The sequence below is a fragment of the Lepisosteus oculatus genome, chromosome 5 (assembly GCF_040954835.1).
Source record: "Lepisosteus oculatus isolate fLepOcu1 chromosome 5, fLepOcu1.hap2, whole genome shotgun sequence".
Classification (NCBI taxonomy): domain Eukaryota; kingdom Metazoa; phylum Chordata; class Actinopteri; order Semionotiformes; family Lepisosteidae; genus Lepisosteus; species Lepisosteus oculatus.
The window spans coordinates 44,701,292-44,724,504 of NC_090700.1; the positions used below are offsets into that span (position 1 = coordinate 44,701,292).

Below are 23,213 nucleotides of genomic sequence, written 5' to 3' on the forward strand. Positions count from 1 at the left end.
AGATTACGGTCACAGCCATGAAACAAAATTGCCTGCATTCTGATTCTTAACATGGCAAGACTCTGAAAAGTGCACTACTAATGATCTTAAGGTTAACATACACAATTTAGTGAGCAAGATGAAAAACATTCTGAAACAGACTTATTATTTCTGAGATGTCAGACAGAACTCAAGATCAGACCTGCACCCTTAATTATAACTCCATACACACTTTGTAGAGAGATCCATGTACTGCACTGATTTTTTTCAAAGGTGAATGTGTTTGAAACCAGACCTACAACACTTTCAAATTACTGTGTAATGATACAGCATGACATGCTTTGCAAAGCATTCTTCTGGAATGACTCAGTTTCATGGCCAACATGCAGAGACTAGTTCTACAGTGTATCACTCTGCAATTCAAACCATTGGTCAGGGTTATTTGTTTTTAACATTAGCCATTTAACTTGAGTAGTTTTCAAACTTTATTCTTCCCAAAGATTTTTTAGAAATATATTTTCTTTTATATATATATAGTAAACGTATTTCTTTACCAATATAGTCTTATAGGGAGATTACAAAGAATAATGTTACTTAAGGTTTATCTAATAACATTGCTTTTATTTTGAAGACACTTATAAATAAATGGAGAAAATGAATGTCATTAACCATAATTAACATAAAAAACTGAGAAAAGTGTAAATTGTTCTGAATTATGTTTGTCATTGTAGAGTTGTGTGAGAGACATTTTCCATCTTCAATGTAAACACTCAGAGAGCAGTATTCAAATATGTGCTGCTACACCACTGCAAAGCAGCACTGAAAAAGAACATTTAAAACCCAATGCTAAAGTAAAAAGAAGCTATGCTTCTGGATAGACTTAGGCAAACAAGTCAAGAGCTCATAAGCTGTTTAGTAAGCACTGAAAAAATACACATTACAATTGACTGTTACCTCCTAATTCTCTTATTGTAAGAAAGGTCTTGGAAATGGGTACCATACCTGCAATGACACTTGCAAGTCACCAATACACCAAATGAGCTTATTTGTATTTTAATATAAATATATTTTAAATAAAAGACACACTTTTTAAGCCACTTAAAAACAAGTGTAATCATATGAATGGTTATCCATTCACAGTGCACTACAGTTAGAAAACGTGCACCATTTGTTTATAACTTCAGAAAGCAATTCATATATAAAATGGACAAAGGGGAAATTACTTTTTTTCAGGACAATCATTTGTAGGTGCTGGATACAGACCAGACGAGTGTCTATATTGCAAGAAACAAAGAAAAATGTGCTCTGAAAAAGAGGTAAAAACAAAAGGTTCAAGAGGAGAAAAAAAAATCAAAAATAATGTTGCCAAGAGATTAACTATAACTTTAGTTATTTGTGCAAAGATCAATTAAGGAATTTTAAAATTCCAAATGATGACTATAACTAGTGATCTAAAATGTTATCCATCACCTACACAAAGACTCTGCGTACTGTGTACGTTTGCATCATGCTGGAACACTGAATGTTTCACTACGCATGTTTCCCCCTTTTCTCTCAATGCGTTAATGCTCTCGTCTAAAACGATTTAAAAAAAAAGTACACAGGCTGATCTAGTCTAACGCACGAGGAGAAAAGTTATCCCAGCGATGCCAACACCGGCAGCTGCAAACAGTGCAGTCTTCATGGTTGATTCCTGGTTCACTTCCTTGGCAGTTTGGAAAAATTTGCAGAAGCCCTCCTACACAAAGACAAAACAAAGTGTGAATGCAGATTTTCCATTAGTGACCTCAACCTCACCTTGTTAAAGATCTCAGACTTGATAGGAGGGCATGAACACATGAACGAGGAATCTGCACTTGACAGCAGGGACATTGGTTTTGTCACATTCGCTGCTGATGCAGCAGGAAACACCAGCATGACCACTTTTATTCTAATTCAGGATTCAGGGGTGTCCAGTCCTTGACCTAGGGCCACTGTGAGTGCAGTTTTTCCAGGTCTCTTTAAAGCAGCAGCACCAAAAGAGCTGGGAGAAGCTACTTAATTGGTTCAGCTGAGCCAGTTACCAGATGGTGTAGATCATGAAATCCATGTTGGAACGACACATCGGCCCTCCAGGACTAGGACTGGACACCTCTGGTCTGACCCATAGATGCATACGTTCTGTCTTTCAGGGGCACTATCCACCTTCTTTAAATCAACATCTGAAGATCTTTGAGAAGTGGTATATAGGTATCATATAAGCTCAATTATTAGCTTGATTAGCTTAATTAAGACTTAATTAAGAAGAATAAGGAAGGAGCAAAAACCCACAAAGACTCTGTGGCCCTCCAGGACTAGTTTTGTGGACTATAATCCCTATGGAACACAGTGGCACCAGATAGAGTAGATGGTCTTTAGCAGTGCTTAGAACTTGGGAATCTCTAAATCTTTCACCTTCCACAGGTCACACTGCACCCCCAAGCCCCTACACAAAAGACATTCTCACTTAACACGAAATAACCACAGTTTAAGGGAAAATGTGAGCACAACTTTCGTCTGTCAAATCTTTTAGTAACTGAGGTCTTGCCATGGAGTGCTTAGGTGCTAGAAAAAAGGCTCCATATTGATGATTATAGACACAAAATTTCCATAGAAAATCAAGATTAATGGGGTACTTTTGCTTCAGATTACGATTAAAGTTCATGTGCAAACATTTTAAATAAAGGAGACATTATGCACTCACTTGTCCTCACACAGAGAGGGAAGTAGTAACTAATTCCAAATGTGCCCACAGAGAGCATTCTGAAGCAGCTGTCCATTCACTGCAATCTGTTTTACTGACAGAAAAAAAGGCCAGCTGGCATTGTTTGCCCTCTCGTTTGCCAGGTGTCTACATCAATAACTTCTGTCTTTTAGTCATTATGGAACCTGAAATCAAACAACCTTTTAATATAAAGCTTCCTCTGGTAGAGTTAATGTTTCACTAGTTCCATCAGCCAGTTTCCTGCAGGCACTTGAAATTAGTCACTATTAGAGAATTCCCTCTATTAAATAAAATGTAACCATGTTTTCCAAGCAAAGATGTGTTTTGAAGAAACTTAAAAAACTAAAACAGGTTGAAGCAACCAGTGTTGTGGAAAGTCCATTTAAAAAAAGTTACGTATTACAGTTACAAGTCGGTTGTGTAGGGTACTTTTTTGATATGTGTATGTCAGTATCTAAAAGAATACATTACCTTTAAAAAATTCCCACAACCTTCCTTAAATATGTAACTGATAACTGCAATGCATTAGTTTTTTAAAGTAGTAACTCAACTGCTGTATGTGCATGCAGACACAGTCAAGGTACCTTAAATTTTCACTGGACTCAGCCTTTCCCCACTACAGTTAATCTGACAGACTTCTTTCAGGCTCTCTGAACTCTGCATCGGGTCACTGACACTGATCTGCCTGTACCTAATGTACTAGGTTTGTTTGAAGGTTTAAGATTAGTGTTCCAGAGTTTTTTTTTTTAATAAACCACCAATGCCTTGAGAGAGAGCAATCTAACCACTTAATACATTTAAACAAGGGTCTCTTAATTGTTAAACATTTTTCTTCCCTAGGCTTTTGAAACTTAACTGACCTCCCTTAAAACTTGAATCCCTGTTGAAAGGTTAACTAGTAAGCTGAAAAAGTGGGCAATTCTGGAACTGAAGACACTGCAGGTTTCCCCAAACTAATCAGGTATGGTTAAAATGTTCAGAGACTTTCCATCTGCCCAGGGAAAAACCATTAATGAGCTGAAGAATAACAGTTTACCAGCTGTTACCATTACAGCTATAGACTCCTTGATCAGTGAGATCACTGACCACAAACCTGTGCCAAGACACTGGTGTTTGCAACTCAAGACAGGACTAATAAGTCTACAGACGATTTACAGTTATCTGCTGGAACACAAACCTATCCAGTTCTAAAACAAAACTTTTGCTCATATCCCTTCATGCTGGTCTTTTTACATTTTTAAAAGGAAACGCTAGTGTTAAAAGTTACACATCCGTTTTGACGGCACCAAACGCATTCCAGAAAATGCTTCGGTTTTCACCACACGGTCATTTTCACATAGCAGGCAAACCACAAAAATGTAGCATGTAGTCCGTTTTTTTTTAAATACAAGTTAGGGCAGCCTTTGTTTCCTCAATGAATACGTTGCTTTATAAGAGGGTAATAGCTGATCTATATAGCGATGGGGAAATTTGGTTGGGGGCACAGGCAGCTAAATACAGTAAGAACTGCCGCCACGTCATTCAAGAGATTACGAGGAAAACTGCGGCTACAGTAGCTAACAAAAGGAAACTGAAATCGGCACCGAGAGCACTTACTTGCTGTGTGTGTACAGCAGCATCAATTAATCTAAATAAAGAAGCAAAAGGACACCAGAAGGAGACCCTCTATTGCGTACGGGCAAAATAAAACCATTAAAGCGACTTATGGCACCAACAGTTCAGTATCACAAGCCACACCACCACACACACACACAAAGACACAAACCTATCTATAATACATAAGACTTACCCATCCTTCATTCTGTATCAGCCATTCTCGTTTTTCACCTCCGAGGTAGTCAGCAATTGTTTCGGCCAGTCTCTTAAAACAGTCAATACTCGCTCCTTCGGCGTACAGCTGGCGTGCCAGCAGTCCTGTGAAGGTGAAGAGAGAAACCACCCTCCCCCAGTTTAAAATCCCGTCTCCGACCAGTTCCTCCATGACCTTCTTCAAGTTAACGCTGGGGTCGGGTCCGCACGTCGCGATGAAACTGTGCAGGAGGGAGTTAAATTTGGACTGGTACTGCTTCTCCATCTCCTTGGCCAGACTGCGCATCGCTTCGGCGTTTGGGCTGGGAGACTGGCGGGTCGTCCCCAGGCAGAGGTCGATGTAATCCCGAGCCAGAATCAAGGTCTGTTCCCTCAAACAGCAGCTCATTTTCTCTGCGAATAGAGAAGTAGAGAAACCGACATTTCAGTCTTCAACAGTGAGGGCGCCGTCAGCTTCGTGTTTCAGGATTTCAATTCAATGTCAAGGCCTGTGGTTTTGAGAAGTGGGCTAGTCGAGAGGGTCGCGGTACGAAAACGGATTGGGTGGAAAGATGAGAGGAGCCTGTTTGTTTTCTTTAATTAAAGCGAAGACCAGTAATGGTAATTCAACATCTTCGTCACCCCTCCACCAGGACTCCCGTTAAACCAACACAACTACAGCTCACTTCTGAATTGATTAAATTCAGTGAGCTCCATATTGCATTCCCTGATCTAAAAGGGTGACGAATAAGACTCCGTCTGTTCTACCTTAAATGGCTAGAAAACGGAATGAGAAAAATACTGAACTCTGCTGGTCTGTAATGAAAACTGAATGAAAACCACAGGAATTCTTTATTGCCCAATACTGTAGTACTCGTCCCCTGACTCAGGATCACTTAGCTAATAACACACATTATACTGCGTTATTTTTTTAAATACGGCCAATATCGTCATAAACAAAACGTGTCGGACTTCTTAATGTATATTTTGGTATTCTGTAAGTGTCCCAAAATGAAAGCCCAGATTCAGCTGGAAATGAAGATCACACCGATCTGTCAAAGCACAAAGAACCATATACAAAAAAGACTTCTAGAAAAAGGGTTTCTTCCATTTTTCCCTCGTATACCTTAGCTAAACTATAAAACTATGTCGACCTCTCTTCCTAATTCGAGTAAATCGTATTTATACAAATGGTATCCTTCATTAACTGTGAATAAAGAATACAGAAATCTTACCTCCCAGCGATGGCTGTCCTCTCCACTTCAGAGGGGAAAAAAAAGGAAGGTCTCTTTAAAAAGGCATCACTTCCTGTTCAGTTTTTTCCTTTCATCGACTCCGCCTTTTTTATGTTTAAAGGGGAAAGTCCATTTTATGATGAAGATTAAAATTAAGAACTGTATTTTACGATACTATAATATTAAACAAGAGGAATGATAAAATCTCAGAATGTTAATTTAATTTTAATATTAAATGGTAAAATATAAAATTTCTTGGAGTTAAGATGAATACGTTAGTGCAGTAGTGCAAAATCTAGAAATTAGCAGACCAGTTAGTTCCAGTCTGGGTATAGATCCTATCGTATGTTATTAACGAGATTCACAATCATTTCTAGTGACAAATAAGCATTCTTTTTCTTTTAAGATATAGTTATCAGCAACAGAAAATACAATAAAACAGAAGTGAATGGTATAAAATGAGAGATAAAAACGTAAAATGTTTTAAAAAGACGAAGTGAAAAGGGATTTAGCTAACACTGCGATGTTTTAATATTGTCTTAAAACGTTCAAATTCTTATCCACTGGTGTAGACCCTAGTTTACAGGAACCCTAATACGGGAATAGACTGTTTTTGAAAACAACATTCTGACACAAATATGCTTTTTACATACAGTACACCACAATCCAGACCATCCCTTTTTTGTGTAAACGTGATGAATGGGATTCATTCAGTGAGGTTTAAACAAATATTTTCTTTCCTCCGGAAAAAGCTGACTTCACACGAATGACAATGTTGATAAGAGCAGCCCGAGGAAAACAACAACAAAAAAGTTGCATAAAAAGATGAAAATCCTTTGCTCCTACTATATCATAATTCTCAAGAGGTGTTATTGCAGCACATTTTAGGCTGTTTCTTTGCTAATATAAACTTTACTTTAGAAGTTCTTCAAAATCGTTTAAAATTAGGATTTTTGCAAGAAACAAATGTTGTGCTACAGACATTCTAAAGGACTACTGTGAATGTTAACGACGCTGATTTTAAAGTATTGTGGATTGTAGCACTTATAGGTGTTAGTGGTGTTCAAGCAATAAAAGACCCTTGGTTTTTTCAGTGCACGTTATCCCATTGGCAAGGCAGATCCAGGCATCTGGTTTTCAGACAGTAACGGCTACAGAAAGACCAGATAAACTAGATATACTGGACTGAAGCTGCCCCTTGAATGTGCATTTCAACCCCATGCAAAATGACTCTCATCATGGCTTGATGGAGGGAAAGTTGTCAGAAGACCAGTGGAGATCGGGAATAGGATACCACAGGGGAATGTTTACAACATTCTGTTTAGCCAGCAGCCATATCACCCTGCAACTCACAACTGGCAGCATACTGAAGCTAAGCAGGTGTGAGCCTGGTCAGTACCTGGATGGGAGACCCCTTTGGAAAAACTAAGGTTGATGCTAGAAGAGGTGTTAGTGGGGCCAGCAGGGGGCCCTCACCCTGCAGTCCATGTGGGTCCTAATGCCCCAGTATAGTGATAGGGACACTATACTGGAAACAGGTGCCGTCCTTTGGATCAGACGTAAAACCAAGGTCCTGACTCTCTGTGGTCATTAGAATCCCAGGGCGTTTCTTGAAAAGAGTAGTGTAACCTGGCCCTTACCAATCATGGCCTCCTAATAATCCCCATCTATGAATTGGCTTCATTCTCCTCCCCACTGATAGCTGGTGTGTGGTGAGTGTGCTGGTGCACTATGGCTGCCGTCGCATCATCAGGTGGATGCTGCAAATTGGTAGTGGTGGAGGGGATCCCCATTACCTGTATCTGGACACTTTGAGTGAAGTGTCCAGAAAAGCGCTATGTAAGTGTAAGTTAAGCTGTGGGTGGCATGGTGATGGCGTAGTTAGCATTGCTACCTCACAGTGCTGGGGCCCTGGATTCATTTCCTGGGGTGCTGTCTTTGTGGTGTTTGTCCCATGTGAGTCCTCCAGGCTCTCCGGCTTCCTCTCTCAAGGTCGGTTAATTGCCTTCTGGGAAAATTGGCCCTGATGTGAGTCTGTGGGTGTTTGTGTTTGCCCTGCGATGTACCGGCATCCCATCTTAATGGATCAATTCTTGGATCCATTAACTACTACTTTAACTATCCAACATACCTACTGGCCACCTCAGTTGTAACCTTATTAACATTCTTAGATCCTCAGCTCAATAACTAATAACAACCAAGGGAGCAAAATGGACCATATTTCTGCCTTTCACAGGTAACTTTTTTCATGTTTTAATTTTCTTTTCTCTTTCACAGCATAGAAATGAATATCTGATGCAAAACATGTCAATTAAATATAACCACTTATCTACAACACTGCGAACAGAAAAGGCAATACACTAATCAAAACGTTTTCTCTTGATTTACCACAAATAATTAATTTCGGTGAGGATGACTAAGGTCATGTACGTATTAAATAATAGTTATTTTATGAAAAGAAACCAGATTGTAAAATGTGATCAAATGTTTGTGTCTTTGGGAATCAAAAGCAGAATTGTGACCTTACCTAGTGTAGCATTATCTGTGAGTCTGTAGTGAACCAAACTGCAACATTTTCTTCTCTCTCTTGTGGTCCATACATGCTTTCCAGATGACACATTGACCATCCAAACATAAAGTACTGATTTGTGGACAGACTCTAGCATGTATTTTTAAAGACAGTTGGGTCAGCAAGTCCATTCTGGTTTTTCTGAGCTTGTGTTTCCCTTTAAATCTTTTTTTTTCAGTTGAGTCAGTTCTCAACTTAGAGTCTGAGTGAGGATGAGATCAGGAGGGTCTTTAGAGCTATCCCAGGTGACTGTCAAAAAACACAATAATAACTAATAATAATAACTATATTATAACTAATTTATATTACATAATAATATATTATAAAGATATAATCAGTGGCGAGAAAATTCTCATTGTGAAAAATCCATTTTATTCTCATTAGTAGAAAAGTTCTGATTAATTTATTATTCTCTTGCCATACAGATGCTTATATTTATATTTATTGCTCTCTATTGTGTGATAGGTGAAGTATGATATTACATGCTTTTTCTGTTTAATCTTAAACTGGGGGTTTCTCCAGCTAAAAGAGTTTAGGGAGTCTCAGATCAAAGTAAATTACTTTATACTCCTTTTCCAGGTAGACGTTTTTTTGCCAGAGTCATATTGAGATCACTGGACTTTCCAAATGAATGCCCCTGAGTTTCTTTCAAGAAGCTTATCTGTAGTTTGAATACCCACTGATGCTTTGAGCACAAAATCAAATTCGCTACCTCTGAACACCAAACATCAGTCTGCTTGCTGTATCAAATATGTTTTTATTGCCTAGATCAAATATGATTTACTTTTCAAGCAGAAACAAATTTTATTGGGACATTTTCTTCATGCTTTAAAAATTATTAATTTGAAGTACTCTTAAAACAACAAATAGAAGCAAATTTTCTGAAATGCTTTCCTTACACAATATTTTTATGGCACAATACTTTGTACAGCTTGCTGAGCTGTTTATCCATCTACAGAGTTTGTAAATTCCTTGATCATCTGAGCCATTACTGCTGTCCTTCGATGCACCTGTTTATACAGAGCAAATAGTGAAACAGGAAGTGAAATAAAGCATGTAACCTATATATAGAATTTGAAATGAATGAGAAGGAAAGAAATAATGAGGAGGAATAAAGCAGCTCAGTGATTCAGTTGTGTTGCACAGAAATATCATGGCCATCTTGCCACTTTTGATGAAAACTGGATCATCAAAACTGATTACTCTCTTAATTTAAATAATCAAAATAGATTAGTCTCTTAACTAAAAAAATATTTTTCATTAAATACGTTTCTGAAGAAAATGACTCACAGCACAGTAAAGGTATGATCAAACAAATTTGAAAAGATACAGAGAATAGCTCCATGGTCAAAAATACATACATAGCATCACTACAACACCCCCTTTATAGTCAGCTAAATGGTGTATTTTGGTCTCAGAAAGTCCAGCAAAAATGTTTGTTATGAGAGTACTTCCTGATCGTTTTGACTAATGTTTTGGTCCTGTTCTTGACCATTTTTTAAATCTGTTCACAGCTGAATATCCTACACTATTGACACCATCATGATTTATCATAATGAATTCCCCCCTTGTAATCTTGTGTTAAATTAATGAACCAGTGTTGCTCTTTGTAACTATGCCAACCTACAGTAAGTGCAGGCACCAACTTGACAGAAGTATGCTGCCTTTAACTGGAATTCTGTTGTTTTTCCCAGCTTTCAATAAAAACAGATGGTTTGGGCTACTGTTTTTAATTGGTTGTTCCAGCAAATTCAGATGATCTACTTTAACTACAGTATAGCACATAGTTAAATATGATTTAGTCTATATTATTTTACTTTGAGTCTGCAACAAATATAGCATGTTCCTGAATTATGGAAATGTACTTTCTCAGTACATTAACACCCAATGATTAAATATTTGTGGTATACCTGATTCCTTACATGAATTTTAACCTTAAGTGCAAAACATTTCAACTCCCAATGCAGTCAGCTTTGTTCTTTCTTTTTTATTAGGATTTTGATAACAACACCTAATAGAAATAAAATATTTATATTTAAAATACTCAGAAACAAAATCAAATCCACACAAAAAATGTATCCTTAAGCTTAAGTTAGAGATCTACAGTATTTGTAGAAGAACAGCTAAATTTAACAGCAGTAAATACATTAAAGCTATGTCATTTTTAGACCATTTGCATTTAGGTTTGGTTTATTATTGCTACTTTCAATTGATATTGGAATTGGAACTGAGTAAAAGTAAGGAACAAGTCACAAATGATTTGCATAATGTACTTCAACAGTAAAAAAGAGAAAATCATACAAATGTGTAACAATATTTAAAACTCTATTTATTACATTTGGGCAAAAGTCAGTGTACAGCAGTCCCAGCAGTGAATCAGTTAAATATATACACAAAACGATTACAGAAAACTGGACAGATTACAGAAAACAATACTGTAAATGCTTTTACAGAAATGCTTTTATAGGACAACTAAATCCTATTGTACATTTTATCGATTGAGAATAACAGTATCCTAAAGTTTATACAGTAGTGCAACAGATTCTAGGCAAACCACATCACTCTTACACCTCACGCAACATCTGAACTCTGTAGCAGGCCAGAACAGAACTGGAGGTCAATAAAAAAATGGGTGAACAGAAATTCTGCTTTCATTCTTCCTGACAAACGTGAGCAAGGCAGAATTACATTCAGGCAAATTCTTACGTTGTTTTGATCTCCTGCAAAATGTAATGAGCTGTTATGAATGTAAAGGAGCTGTTAAAAAAGTCATAACAGGTTTGATGACCACAGTTTTCCTAAGAGTGGGATACATACCTTCTTTTAGCATGCTGTCACAACAACCAAAGAGTGCATGACGTGTACAGTGAAAACACAAAGACAGAGCATTCCCTACTGTGATCATTTTTGTTTCTAGCCAGTTCATTTGATTGTAAGAAAAGTAAGATTAATTACAATATACATGATAAAGTAGTAACCCTCATTTGCTCTTCTCTGTGGAAGATGAAAAATAGACAACCCTAACACTTTCATTCCAGGAAAAATTTATTTGAATTTGCCCTTTGCTGTCCTTATCTTTAACATTGCATTAATGCCTTCATCAGTCTGGAAATATTGGATGCACATTCTGAACTATAGCACCCCAAGACGGATTCCACCAACTTTACCGCTTATAGTATTAACATTGTCCTGTCAAGTTATAAATATTACATCCACTCTGCATCTATTTTTATTCACCTTCCCTAAAACAGAAACAAAAAATAAAACAAAAAACTTAATAAAAGTTGCATTGCTTAGTTTTCAAGCAATATTCTAACAAGCCATATGGTGCTTTATGGTGCAGTCCCACGGTACAGCAAAAGATTTTTGCAGGTGTAGTACTACTGTTATCCTTGTTATTCCAACCAGACCACAGATGCACAGAAACGAGTGAAATGGACATGATAAGAATAACATAACCCAAAGCTATATTCAGTTTGGTACAGTCACAACTTACGTTTGGGAAGGATCTGGATATGAGGATATCTTCTGTCCTTTATAGGAAGAACTTTTTGTGAATGAACCTGATTATCCTATAGTGCTTCTTTCTAAGTTGCTGATACAGTAGAGATTATGAAGTTTTGCAATTATCGGCACCATGAAGAGTTCCTCTGAGATAGTTGTCTGTATCTCAGAAATTGATAACATTTCTCCCCCCTGCTATTCACATGTCCTTGATCTAATCTGTACACTCACGTGAACCTCATGCACACTGAATGAATGGATGCAGACAGGTAGTCAGGTAACTGCAAAGCTTTATAACCACCCTGTGCAGCAGTTTTAAATTTAAAGGTTAAGAACAGGATGCGAAATGAAAACAGGTGATGTATGGAAACCAAGGTTCTTTGACACTCTTCATGTAAAACAAAACAATCTTTAAATGCAATTGCCAGCAGAGTTCAAGAATGTTATGTTTCTACTTTGACTACAAAAAGCAATAGAATCTTTTAGGCCACAAAGCATCAGTAACAGTCAGGTTGTTAGGACAGTTCAAACCAATCGGTACTTCACAGACAACTGTTATGTCAACCCTAACCTAGCAGGTTATTTTAGCTGTAATTTAAATAAAGGAGAATTTGAGATCGGTAACTCACCGATCACAACAAAAACAGAATTCCAAACAGAATTCCAAAGCTAATCAGAATTTCATGTTTTCATTATTTGGAATACAGCTAAAAATTGAGGACTGACACTGTTACAATCATTGACATTCAAAAATTCAAAGTAGTAAGAGGTCCTTGACTTCAGACCCTTGCCAACAGAAGGAAATATCTGACAAGGTACAGTATACCTATATATCTATTTATTCTATCTATATGTTGTCAGTACACGGAATGTACACTAATGGTTAAATTACTATTCTGGTATTTTCCTACAAAGCAAATCCTTTTACCACAGGACCTTCTCAGCTGTCTGAAGCTGTCTGAAGGAAAAGAAGCCTCAGTTGAGATAATGTAGAGTTAATTGTGCATCCTGATTAACAAATGTAGAATTCAAGGAACCCAGATTCTCATTTGTAGTGAGGCCTCACATAAACTTTAAGCCCAGATCTGTAAAAAAAAAAGAAGACAAAGTTTTGCACTTGGTATCAATAAGAAATTTTAAAGTTCCATTCTAGCATGTCCATTTATTTTCTAATCACATCTTCCAATTAAGGTCTCTTGGAACCGGCGCCTATCCCGGCAAGCAGAGGATTTTTTCCCCAGAAGCCATTTAACCTACCAGTAAGGGACTCTCATCGGACTATGGGAAGAAACCAAAGCACCTGGAAGTAACCCACACAAACACGGGAAGGACATACAAAGCCATGTAGATAGCACCCCAGGTCCAGATTGAACAGGGAACCATGGCACTGAGAGGCAGCAATGCTAACCACTGCGCAACCAAGCCACCTGTTTCTGAAACCTGAAATCTCATTATACTATGATGATGCTCCACCTTCCTACTTCCCTTCTGAAAGCAGAATTACAGTACTGCTCCATGAAACTTGTTGAACTCTGCTATTGCTGTTGCTAAAATATGGTTCTCTTTTATTCCGTAATGGAATTCCCAGCAGCCTAGTTGCTGCAGATGCAAATCTGGAAACCCCCCACTTACCCTCAGAGTATGATCCCATGATCCAGAGCAGAAGGCTGTGCCATCCGGTGAAACTCGCAATGTGCTAACCCGATTCTCATGACCAAAGAGAATGGAGACCCTGGTGCCCTTCAGGACATCCCAGACATTAATAGTGTAATCATTGTATCCTGCAAACAGCAGACGTCCTGGGAACAAAGAATAGAAGAAAGATAAGCTCAAAGGTCCTGAGGTCAGTTGCATATTATAGATAAAGCTACATTTCCCCTTATTTTTTCCCTTTTAAGAGTTCAGTGGATTGAGTGTGGCTCAGAATGCATGAAGATACTTTAATTAATGCTACAGGCAAGAGATGATGTCTCCATATATAATACTTAAGGTATTAAATACTAAGAATATTTTATACTTTAGCTTATACAATTGTATACAGACAGTGGATTGGCACTAATACAAGCTGTGGCATGAATCAGGTTTATAATAAGTATCCAAATCCTCCAAGGCATTGAAAATTCAACCCAGTGGATGTCTTCTGAATCAGCTGTGAAACACAAACCAGAGGACAAGTGTCATTTTTAAGTGGAAGCACATTTAAAACCGAGAACAAGAGCCCTTTGTTATGCAAAGGGTTGTGGGAGCATGAAACAGTATTTCCAGTCTTGCTGTATAAGCTGATATTCTAGCGTCCGTGAAGAAACACCTGAATGAGATCCTCAGATCAATTACGTATCTACTAACTACTAAACTGACAAGATGGGCTGAAAGGCTTACTCTCATTTGTAACATTTCTTCTGTTAGGATGCAATTGACCTGTCCTTTTATAAAACTATTCTGTTTTAAGCATTTTTACTTACAGTTTTTTTGTTAAAGCCCATTCAATATTACAGTAAAAAAAATAATGTTAGGACCTTTTTTAAATGCCAAACTGAAAACAAATATGACATTTACAGTATGCTGCAGGAATTCCCCTGTTATTCTATATAATACTTACCCAAACAGCCACATAAATTAAACCTTTGAATACAATATCAGACTATAATGACATTTCAGAACTCTTATCTAGTCAGGATTTTTTTTTCCTTAAGGTTTAGGGTATTAACACTTATCTTTCAAGGTTAATTAGTCATCTTACGCTACATTTGGCACCTTCCTGTTACTGTCTCAGTGTGACAAGAGGGAGGGGACTTTCTCCATTTACATTTATAATTGATTATTTATTAGCAGTTTATTTTGTCTGTGCACATGTGAGTGGATTAACGCTAAAATTAAAGTTGACTCACATCGATATTAAATTAATTTAGTCACACAGGAAGAGATGTGTCTTTTTAGCCTTTGAAAAAAGAAGTACTAATATTATGGTAATTACTGGATACTGTGAAAACCCTTGTTTGTTTCTTTATGTTATTCTTTGATTTATGATCTGTCTAAATAAAGTGTAAAACAATAAAGACAGTTTAAAAAAAAGAGGGGCAGAGTGATGGTTATTGAGTGCCCAGATATTTTGAAAAAACACTAATTAGCAAGACTTCATACATTGCAGCTGTGTTATTATTTTACAGAGGTGAAAAGAATACTTTTAATTGCTAAGCTCTCACATGTTTTGGGCAAGTTTAGCAGGTTAAAACAAGCAAATAAACAAACCCCCCTTAGGTACTGTATTTTTTTACAGAATTTTATGCTCACTGAATACATGAATGGTGAATAGTACCAGACCTAATTATATGATAGAATGGTCTCAAAAACTATTGACAAAGCTCTAATTAAACATATATCATCTATCTTTAATCTGACGAAAACAAAAAGTATTCATTAACCTATAAACACATCATCACACAATATTTAAAAGTAGCAGTCTTTTCCTATGTCATCAATATAGTCTATTCTCCAATTAAAAATATGACAATAATTACTTGGTATATTTTCTGTTAAATGTGCTTGCATATGAGCTATTGTGTGTTTGGAGATGCAAGCTATCACACATCAGCCTCTTGATCTGAGACACAACCAGCAGGCATAACACATACGTTTTACATGTCTTTATGTATTGTAAAACAATTCTGACAACATGGATGATCTATTTTTAAGAATTTCAAAGCCTTCTGAGAATATTGGTACATGGAATGTTAAGAAGCTACAGTATCTATTTAACTGCATCAAGGCTGGAATTCCAGATTAGACAATGAGAAAGATGATCCCCTGTTGATATATCAAATGCACTTTCTGGCTGTCCTGCTGGTTTGATTTCTTTCTCATCAGATAAGGTCTTAAACATTATTGAAAGTCATCTTAGACACTGCTGGTATCACGTAATGTATAATATACTGGAAAGGAATGCACTTCGGTAGCAGTAATGTGTCTATCAAATGCTTTGCTCTAATCATGAAGACAGATAAGCACTTTTCAAAAGGAGTCCAATGCATACCCTCCCAGGCCTGGGGACTACTCAGCTGCTGGGACCTGTCATATTGAGATGTTTATCTTGTAATTTTTTTTCCAGTGTCTGACACTGAAGTACAGCAATGTTTCTATTCCATATTTTCCCCGTCTCAACAACAAACTGCCGCCTCCACGCTTCTTGTGACTGAGAGATGTGCACAAGAACATTATTAATTGAGAAAGGATTTTGGAACCTGTAAATCCAGTAGCAACAGTTTGGTAATAATCCATGTAGGAACATGCATGGTAATTGGAATGGAGGCTAACACTCCTCCATGCAGTGGTCAACACTGCGGCCTCGCAGTGCTGAGGCTCTGGGTTCAGTTCCAGCGCTGGGGTGCTATCTGTGCGGACTTTGTATTTTTACATGGCTTTTCACTGGGTGCTCTGGTTTCCTTCCACAGTCCAAAAACATACTGTACTGGCGCTGGATGCTCTGGTTTGCTCCCACAGTCCAAAAACATACTGTACTGGTACTGTAGGTTAATTGGCGGCAGGAAAAATTGGCCATAGGTGTGAGTACGTGCATGTTTTTGTCTGTATCTGTGTGTACCCTGTGATGGACTGGTGTCCATTCCTGCCTTGTGCCTGTTGTTTGCTGTGATAAGCTCTGACTCCCCCGTGACTCTGAATTGGATAAAGAATTTAGAAATGGATACATACACACACAAAATAATTGTTTTTATATAAATACTACTTGTATACAAAATGCAATAACTGAGAGGAAGCACTGTTGTGCTTATCTACTAAATTCCCTGCAGTACCTACTGACTCTATCAAGCACACTTACCACTAAGTGAAAAGTCCACGCTTGAAGCTCCAAAAATTATGCTTTCTTTGGAGTAAATTGCTACTTCTCTGTCTGCTCGAAGATCGTACAGACGACACTAAAAAAACATTACAAAACATGAGAGCGTTTCTGGGATTCACTAAAACCTATGTTGATACTTTTACAAATAATGAATTACCATCTTCAGGCTTTTACATCTTCCACCACAAATACACACACAATCCTCAGTTTGATAAGCCAATAGACTTATAAACTCTTTAAGGTAAATTATCTTTACCTTAAAAGGTTAAAGATTATCTTTATCTCTTAAAGAGATCTTTACCATCTCTTTAAGGTAAATTATTGGCCTGGAAATTCATTGTAGTGGTTTGATGGTATTTTGGGTGTCCTTAGGTAGAAAACGTTGAGCACCTCTGAGGGGAATGGGTTAGGAGTGTGGTGGGGAATACGATTATCTTGTTATATTTGCTAAATTTGTTTTTGGGAAAAAAATAAAATAGAAAAAAACTAGTTAAAAAACAATTCCCCTTTTACATAGTATAAATATAAAAACTACTATTTAAACATGGTTTTAAAAATAATTTCTACAACATGATCTGAAAATGGAAACATTTTGCTATTACATGAACAAGACTAAAACGAAACAGTTCTGCAATGAATTGATTAAAAATAATCAGGCTCTGAAACACTTACAGTAGCATCATCAGAACCTGATGCAAATGCATCTCCACTGGGATAGTATCTGAAATGAAGCAATAAATAATTACTAATCTTAACTTTAGATGGTTTTAACTGACTAAAGGCAAACACAGGATATCTACAACTGAGAGAAAAAACAGTCAAGATTAAGATGGCTTTGCTCCTCTGTTCTGTGTTTTCAGGTGAAAGGTGGAATGTTAGTTCAAGTTAATGATCAGCAAATCCATTCTGAAAAATGGTGTAATAAAATGGCACACTCACCTGACGCTGTTAATGTCAGACTCATGTGTTTCAAAGGACTGGATGCACTGTCCAGAGCGCAGGTCCCAGACCATGGCCTTCTTATCACAACCCTGCAGCAAGACAGGTCATCAAAACAGGTCACAGCTGGCCAGTACTCCCATCATCTTTGTCCAGCATCAGGAAGATGCTCATTCTGGAGGGCAAGCCTGTTCCTGGAGGGGGTGCTGTGTCAAAGCTGCAGCAACTGAAGAGCTGGGAAAAGCTGTTAATCAAGCTAATAATGAGTTGGCTTAAGTTGTTAAGAGATGAGACACATCGTCCCTCCAGGACCAGAACTGCCCACTCCCTCATTTAGAGACACCGATTAACATCTTCACAAACATGTCGAACTACTGCACTGGAGTGCTTAAAAAAAGAAAGCAGTCTGTAAGCAGGGCAGCCCAGGAATCAAGGTAAAAAGTCAACAGTAAAGAAAGTAAAGAGAGTGTTCGTGTGGCTGATATTCAAAAAGTGTTCTGATGCTGTGAAACGGGCAGCTCTCCCTCACCCCGGACACGAAGGTGTTGCCCGTCTCTGACGGCGCCAGGTCCAGAGAGAGCACGTCGGCGGCGTGGCCGTGGAAACTCTGGAGCAGCTGTCCACTCTCCACATCCCACAGAGCACAGGTGCCATCTCCACTGGCTGTCAGGATCTGAAGAGACACACGGGGGGCCCAGTCACACCTCCTCCACTAGCCCTTACACCCATTCCTTCCACCCGCCACAGGAACTTACAGCTGACTGGACAGAAGAGCTTGGATTTAAAATATCTTTAATGCTGCATAATAAAGATATAACAAAACAAAACAATCACTAGAAGCACAGAGGAAAACAGAACTTAAAACCTATTCCAGTCTTCCACCTCTCCCAAAATCTTAAAAAATCAAAATTAGGGAGTGGGTAAAGGGTTTTCTGGTATTTATACATTTGTTTTTTTGTTTATCTTCCCGAGGGTGGAGGGTTCATGAATTATACAGTCACACAGTCTTTACTACCCCAACAAGTGTAAAAGTATTTTGCCAAAATTAAAACATTTGTGTTTTGCAATTTGGCAAAATATCAGAGATTAATATTATATGCATTGATATTAAGTCATTTCATATAACAGACCATTAGGTACTCTTCCCCTGGACTTGGAATTTCCAAACCAATGACACAATATAGTGACAAGGGACACTGCTGTGGTGGGTGCTGTCCCAGTGAGATGTTAAACCAAGGTCTACTTCACTATATACTGTAAATATCTCATTGCACTGATCTTCTGTGTAGTGGGGCTGCTGGGGCATAATGACTTCTGTGAGTCACCCAGGGTGAGTCCACTCCTACATGTCAAGATCATTATGATACTTTAGGATGAAAAAAACTATATAAATGCAAGGAATATTCCTGCTTCTGTATATTAAATGTTAGAAATAGAGATACTGCCCTCTTGTGATCACAAGCAACAATGCAGATACTGAACCACAAAAGCAGCTTCTGAGCTGACGTTTTTTTTTGCACCACACTGTTATGAAGGCTTCTTCGTAGAGGGGAAAACTATTCTTTCATATGATTGAATGTGTTCTGAATTAACTAAGAGGTGAAAGGAGGTTTGCAAAGGTGAAATAACCTACAACAAACATCACTGGTAAATGGTACTACAGTACAAGGATTTACATTTAGATTTATTTGAAATTTCTTATGTGAAGTAGCGAGCACTCTGGGGATGAGCTTAAATGGATGATCTGGTGTGTTCATTTTATTTGCATGAATCTTTTTTTTCATTTGCCCTTGTGACGAATGTCTTATCAGTCAATACACAGTCCCAGCCATCAGCGAGCAAGAGAACAGACTGCATCTCAGTGGATGGTGAGCTCAATGGTGCCCCTCCAGTGTGAAAAGATAAAGAGAGCCTACAGTGCGTGAAGTAAGATGACCCAAGGAAAGACTGAGTGTTAATCATGCCATTGAAAGTGCTTTAGTTCATTTAATTAAAAGCACTCATTTACACTGGACGAATCCCCCTAACTTCACATTCATCTAAGATGCCACAAATGACAGAGGCTGTTTCACCCTGTGCTCTGCTGCTCCAGACTTAGTAAATAACTGCCCGGGGCCTTTGATCTGGTTTCACACCGTCCATCTGCACGTCAGGCTGACACATGTTCCCATCACCTTTTACCCACGTCCCTCAGTGCTGGTATGACATGGGGAGCTTGTGGTGGCAGGCCTAGCTTTGCAGCACTGATATCCCATTACACACAAGCATTGCTAAACGAGCCATGACTAATAAGACCCACATCTCGAGCATGTGACCAAGAGGCTTCAAAGCACCACGAAGGAAAATGGCCTGATATTTCTTTCTTATTCTTTCTGTTTAATCAGCAGTTTTTGAAAGATCTCACTACTTCACTACTTCCTGACTGGCAGGTCTCACCGAGAAAGGAAATTTGCAAAAAAACAAAACACATCTTCTAAACATGTATATTCTGATCTTTATATACATTTAAAAGTAAAAAAGCTTTCGTCTACAAACAAAACTTGACCTGCCAGTGAAGCTTTTTAAAAATAGACAGAAAAAGGGTCTCCAGAGCAATCCACTGAAGGACTCATTAATAAAAAGGATGTCCTTGGTTTCATGAGGCATGACTCATTTTTTCAGCACAAAAGGATTCAATCTCAATTAGTTAAATCAAACTCTCACTGTCCAAACCAGTGGCCTATGGTATTGTCATGACAACTGCTGTGATCAAGCCAAAGAAAAGTACACAATTTCTCTTCGGGTTTTCTTGGTCAATAGACAATATTAGGCTTGGAACAATCTGGAGCTCCCACTACAAAAGATACATTTTTAACATAGAGTAATTGTTCTATCTTCAAAAGAGGCCATCTAGAAATATTGCTCAATATTACTACATATGTGTCATGAATAGAGCTTAAAACAAGGTGACCTTAGAAGTCAAAGATTGATTGCAATTCTGATTTTCATGGAAGATTCTCCAGGCTTCTCAGACTGTTCTTTAATTTATAAAATAAATAATGTCATATGTTTAAGACTGAGTATATATATATATTAATGCTTGACTTCTGTAGTTTGTAGTACGTTAAAAATGTAAAAGTCCACCTCATCACAAATTAGTGGGCTGAAAAACCCAGCAAGTGTTAATCTTCAAAAAGGGTTTTTCTTTCAACTAATTATAGATTCTAAGAGGAAGCATTAACATTTCTCAATTAGACATGTATAATTAGGTTAGAAAATCACATGAGGTGGTATTCTCATAAGTTCTTGATCATTTCCTCTTATTGGCCTTGGGTTTGCACAGGGAAACGTAACTAAGCACACAGATGTGGTCTAGTAATGAGGGGGTGTTTCAAGATCACTAAACCTAGTTCTTTGTATTGTTTTCAGCTCTAAGCTGTTTGCTGTCAGTCGATACCTGATGTTGTGCGTTGGTGTTGTTAAGAATCAGCCCACTGTGTGACTCAAGCCACCTCTTCTGTGGGTGATGGATTGAGTACATAAAACCTGAAAGGATCTCCAATTAATGAAATTAAGAAGTTTTTGTATGCAACACTCACATGGTGTCCCCATGGCCCTGCTAAATAATGAATTACAGATCTGTGTACCAGTACTAAAATGACAGATATCTGCAAATGAAAAACTATACATAGGTCCCAAAGAGTCCAGGAGAATCTTAAAAATGTGCAGCATTAATCTGTATGAATTATTAAGCAGTAAGTTATTGTCCCTGTCACATTTTGAACTCAGTAGGCTATCAGAGGGCTGAAATTCACTATGGCACTGTAAGCAGTTTTAAACTTTATGAAGAAATGTTCAGTGCAGGTGTGTAACAATTTTTGAATGGGCAAGGAGCCGACTACCTTCTGCAGGCCTATAAATCAGTTATATAAATGGTCGAGTTGAAATACATTCATACATACATTCTTCTAAAATCCTCAACCAGCTGCTGAAGCCACGTTGCACAATTTTGCATAGCAATGTAGTCTTCTCATACTCTGTACCTTGGCTGCTGTCACGCTCCTACCTGCATGTCAGAGTTGGTGAAGCTGCAGGCTGACAAGTAGTTGGTATGCATTGCCACAGACTTCTTCTTTGAAGCCATGTTCTCATTCTTGTCAAAAGTCAGTGGATACACTGAACACTTGTTGTCCAAACCTCTGGAAAGACAAGGGTGAAGGAAGAGTTAGTGTGACCAGTGAGCTGTAGCTGTTACAACATTAGCACAGTAGAATGTTTCCGAATCAAGAGAAAATGGAACTGAGAAAAAGAAGCAAATCGTTTCACAAAGGTGGTGGTGCCTGGAACAGGTTGCACAGCCATGTTATGAAACTGATTCTATAGGTTCATTCAAAGAAAAGCTGGAAGAAAACCTGGGATTAATTAGTAACTTGAAACCATGCAAACTAGACTAGGCTGAAAGGGCTCCACCGATTTACTTTTAATTATGTGCTTCTATAATCCTACCTACTCAATTCTATAGGGCACATACCCCAATGATCATTTCAGGGTGTTTTTACTAAGCTTTAATTTCCAGCAAACTGTTTTATAAGCAGTGACTAGATAGTGAATACCTTTCTCTTTCTATTTGCTCTGCTGTCTTCAGTTATGAAGACTAAATACGCCATGAAGCTCAGGTGCGTAACTGTTCGAGGAAGAATGCAAACTCAGAGACAAAAACAAGAAAAGCATTCTTGATTTCACTAGCAGAACCTGTTGAGAAAATTGGGATCACATACAAAGAGAAGATTCTTTTCAATACAATACAAGCCAATGAATGGAGTTCTAACAGACCTTTAAATCAGTTCCAGGGTGTTTAACAGTTAGGAAATATCCCGACTGCAAAGGTACTGCTCCACTGGAAACTAAGAAAAGAGGTGACTTACCCACAGGCTACTGCACAGCCAGAGGGTGCGTACGCACAAGCCATTACCCAGGTGCATGGCATGGTGACTGCATGTTCCTGGAACACAGACACTATGATCATGGATTTCAAGCTACCCACACACTGGTCAGAGAACAAATAAGTCATTCCAACAATACAATTCTTTGAACTCACAGGCAGATTTAAAACCTGCTTCACAATAAAACAGACATCACAGCCAATAAAGCAGCCACCAATGCACACTTTGGGATGGTACAACAAAAGTGCAGAGGGCAGTTTTTACTGCTGCAACCTCTTGATACACAGATGCTCAAAGGATAAATGAGGAGCTGGCGGGTTCTAAGTTTATTGTGGAATCCTTACAAATGATAGGGATGTTTCACTAATGTCAGATCACATTTGTAATCGTACAGTTTAATATTCAGAGAAGTTGGCACGGTGGTGCAGGGGTTAGTACAGCTGCCTTGCAGCTCTGGGCCTCAATTCCTGGAGTGCTAACATTGCAGAGTTTATATGATCCAGGTGCTCCACTTTCCTCCTTCGGTCCAAAGATTTGCTGGTTAATTGGGTTCTGTGAAGCTGGCCCTGGTGTGAGTGTGTGCGTGTCTGTGTCTGGGTGTACCCTGCCATGGACTGGTGTCCCGTCCAGGGTATATCCCACCTTGTGCATGTTGCTTGCTGGTGCAGGCTCTGGCTCC

General features: G+C 38.2%; 2 protein-coding genes across 3 annotated transcripts in view; both read right to left on the bottom strand.

Annotated features, from left to right (window-relative positions):
* Positions 1-579: 579 nt before the first annotated feature.
* Positions 580-5,839, bottom strand: bcl2l10 (BCL2 like 10). Its single transcript, XM_006628656.3, has 3 exons — positions 5,746-5,839; positions 4,512-4,924; positions 580-1,717 (listed from the first exon to the last, which is right to left on the bottom strand). The coding sequence occupies exons 2-3, from the start codon at positions 4,917-4,919 to the stop codon at positions 1,595-1,597; spliced, it is 531 nt and encodes a 176-aa protein (XP_006628719.1). The 5' UTR covers positions 4,920-4,924; positions 5,746-5,839; the 3' UTR covers positions 580-1,594.
* Positions 5,840-10,622: 4,783 nt separating this feature from the next.
* The window catches only part of LOC102693543 (guanine nucleotide-binding protein subunit beta-5), a 47,630-nt gene continuing 35,039 nt past the window's right edge, over positions 10,623-23,213 (bottom strand). For both annotated transcript variants that reach the window (XM_015342977.2, XM_006628706.3), the window contains exons 6-13: positions 22,517-22,593; positions 21,658-21,790; positions 18,142-18,285; positions 17,613-17,704; positions 17,346-17,394; positions 16,653-16,749; positions 13,451-13,617; positions 10,623-12,903 (exon numbers count right to left, since the gene is read on the bottom strand). In XM_015342977.2, the coding sequence (XP_015198463.1) occupies positions 12,892-12,903; positions 13,451-13,617; positions 16,653-16,749; positions 17,346-17,394; positions 17,613-17,704; positions 18,142-18,285; positions 21,658-21,790; positions 22,517-22,593 (771 nt within the window). In that variant the 3' untranslated portion in view covers positions 10,623-12,891. The remainder of the gene's footprint in view (positions 12,904-13,450; positions 13,618-16,652; positions 16,750-17,345; positions 17,395-17,612; positions 17,705-18,141; positions 18,286-21,657; positions 21,791-22,516; positions 22,594-23,213) is intronic.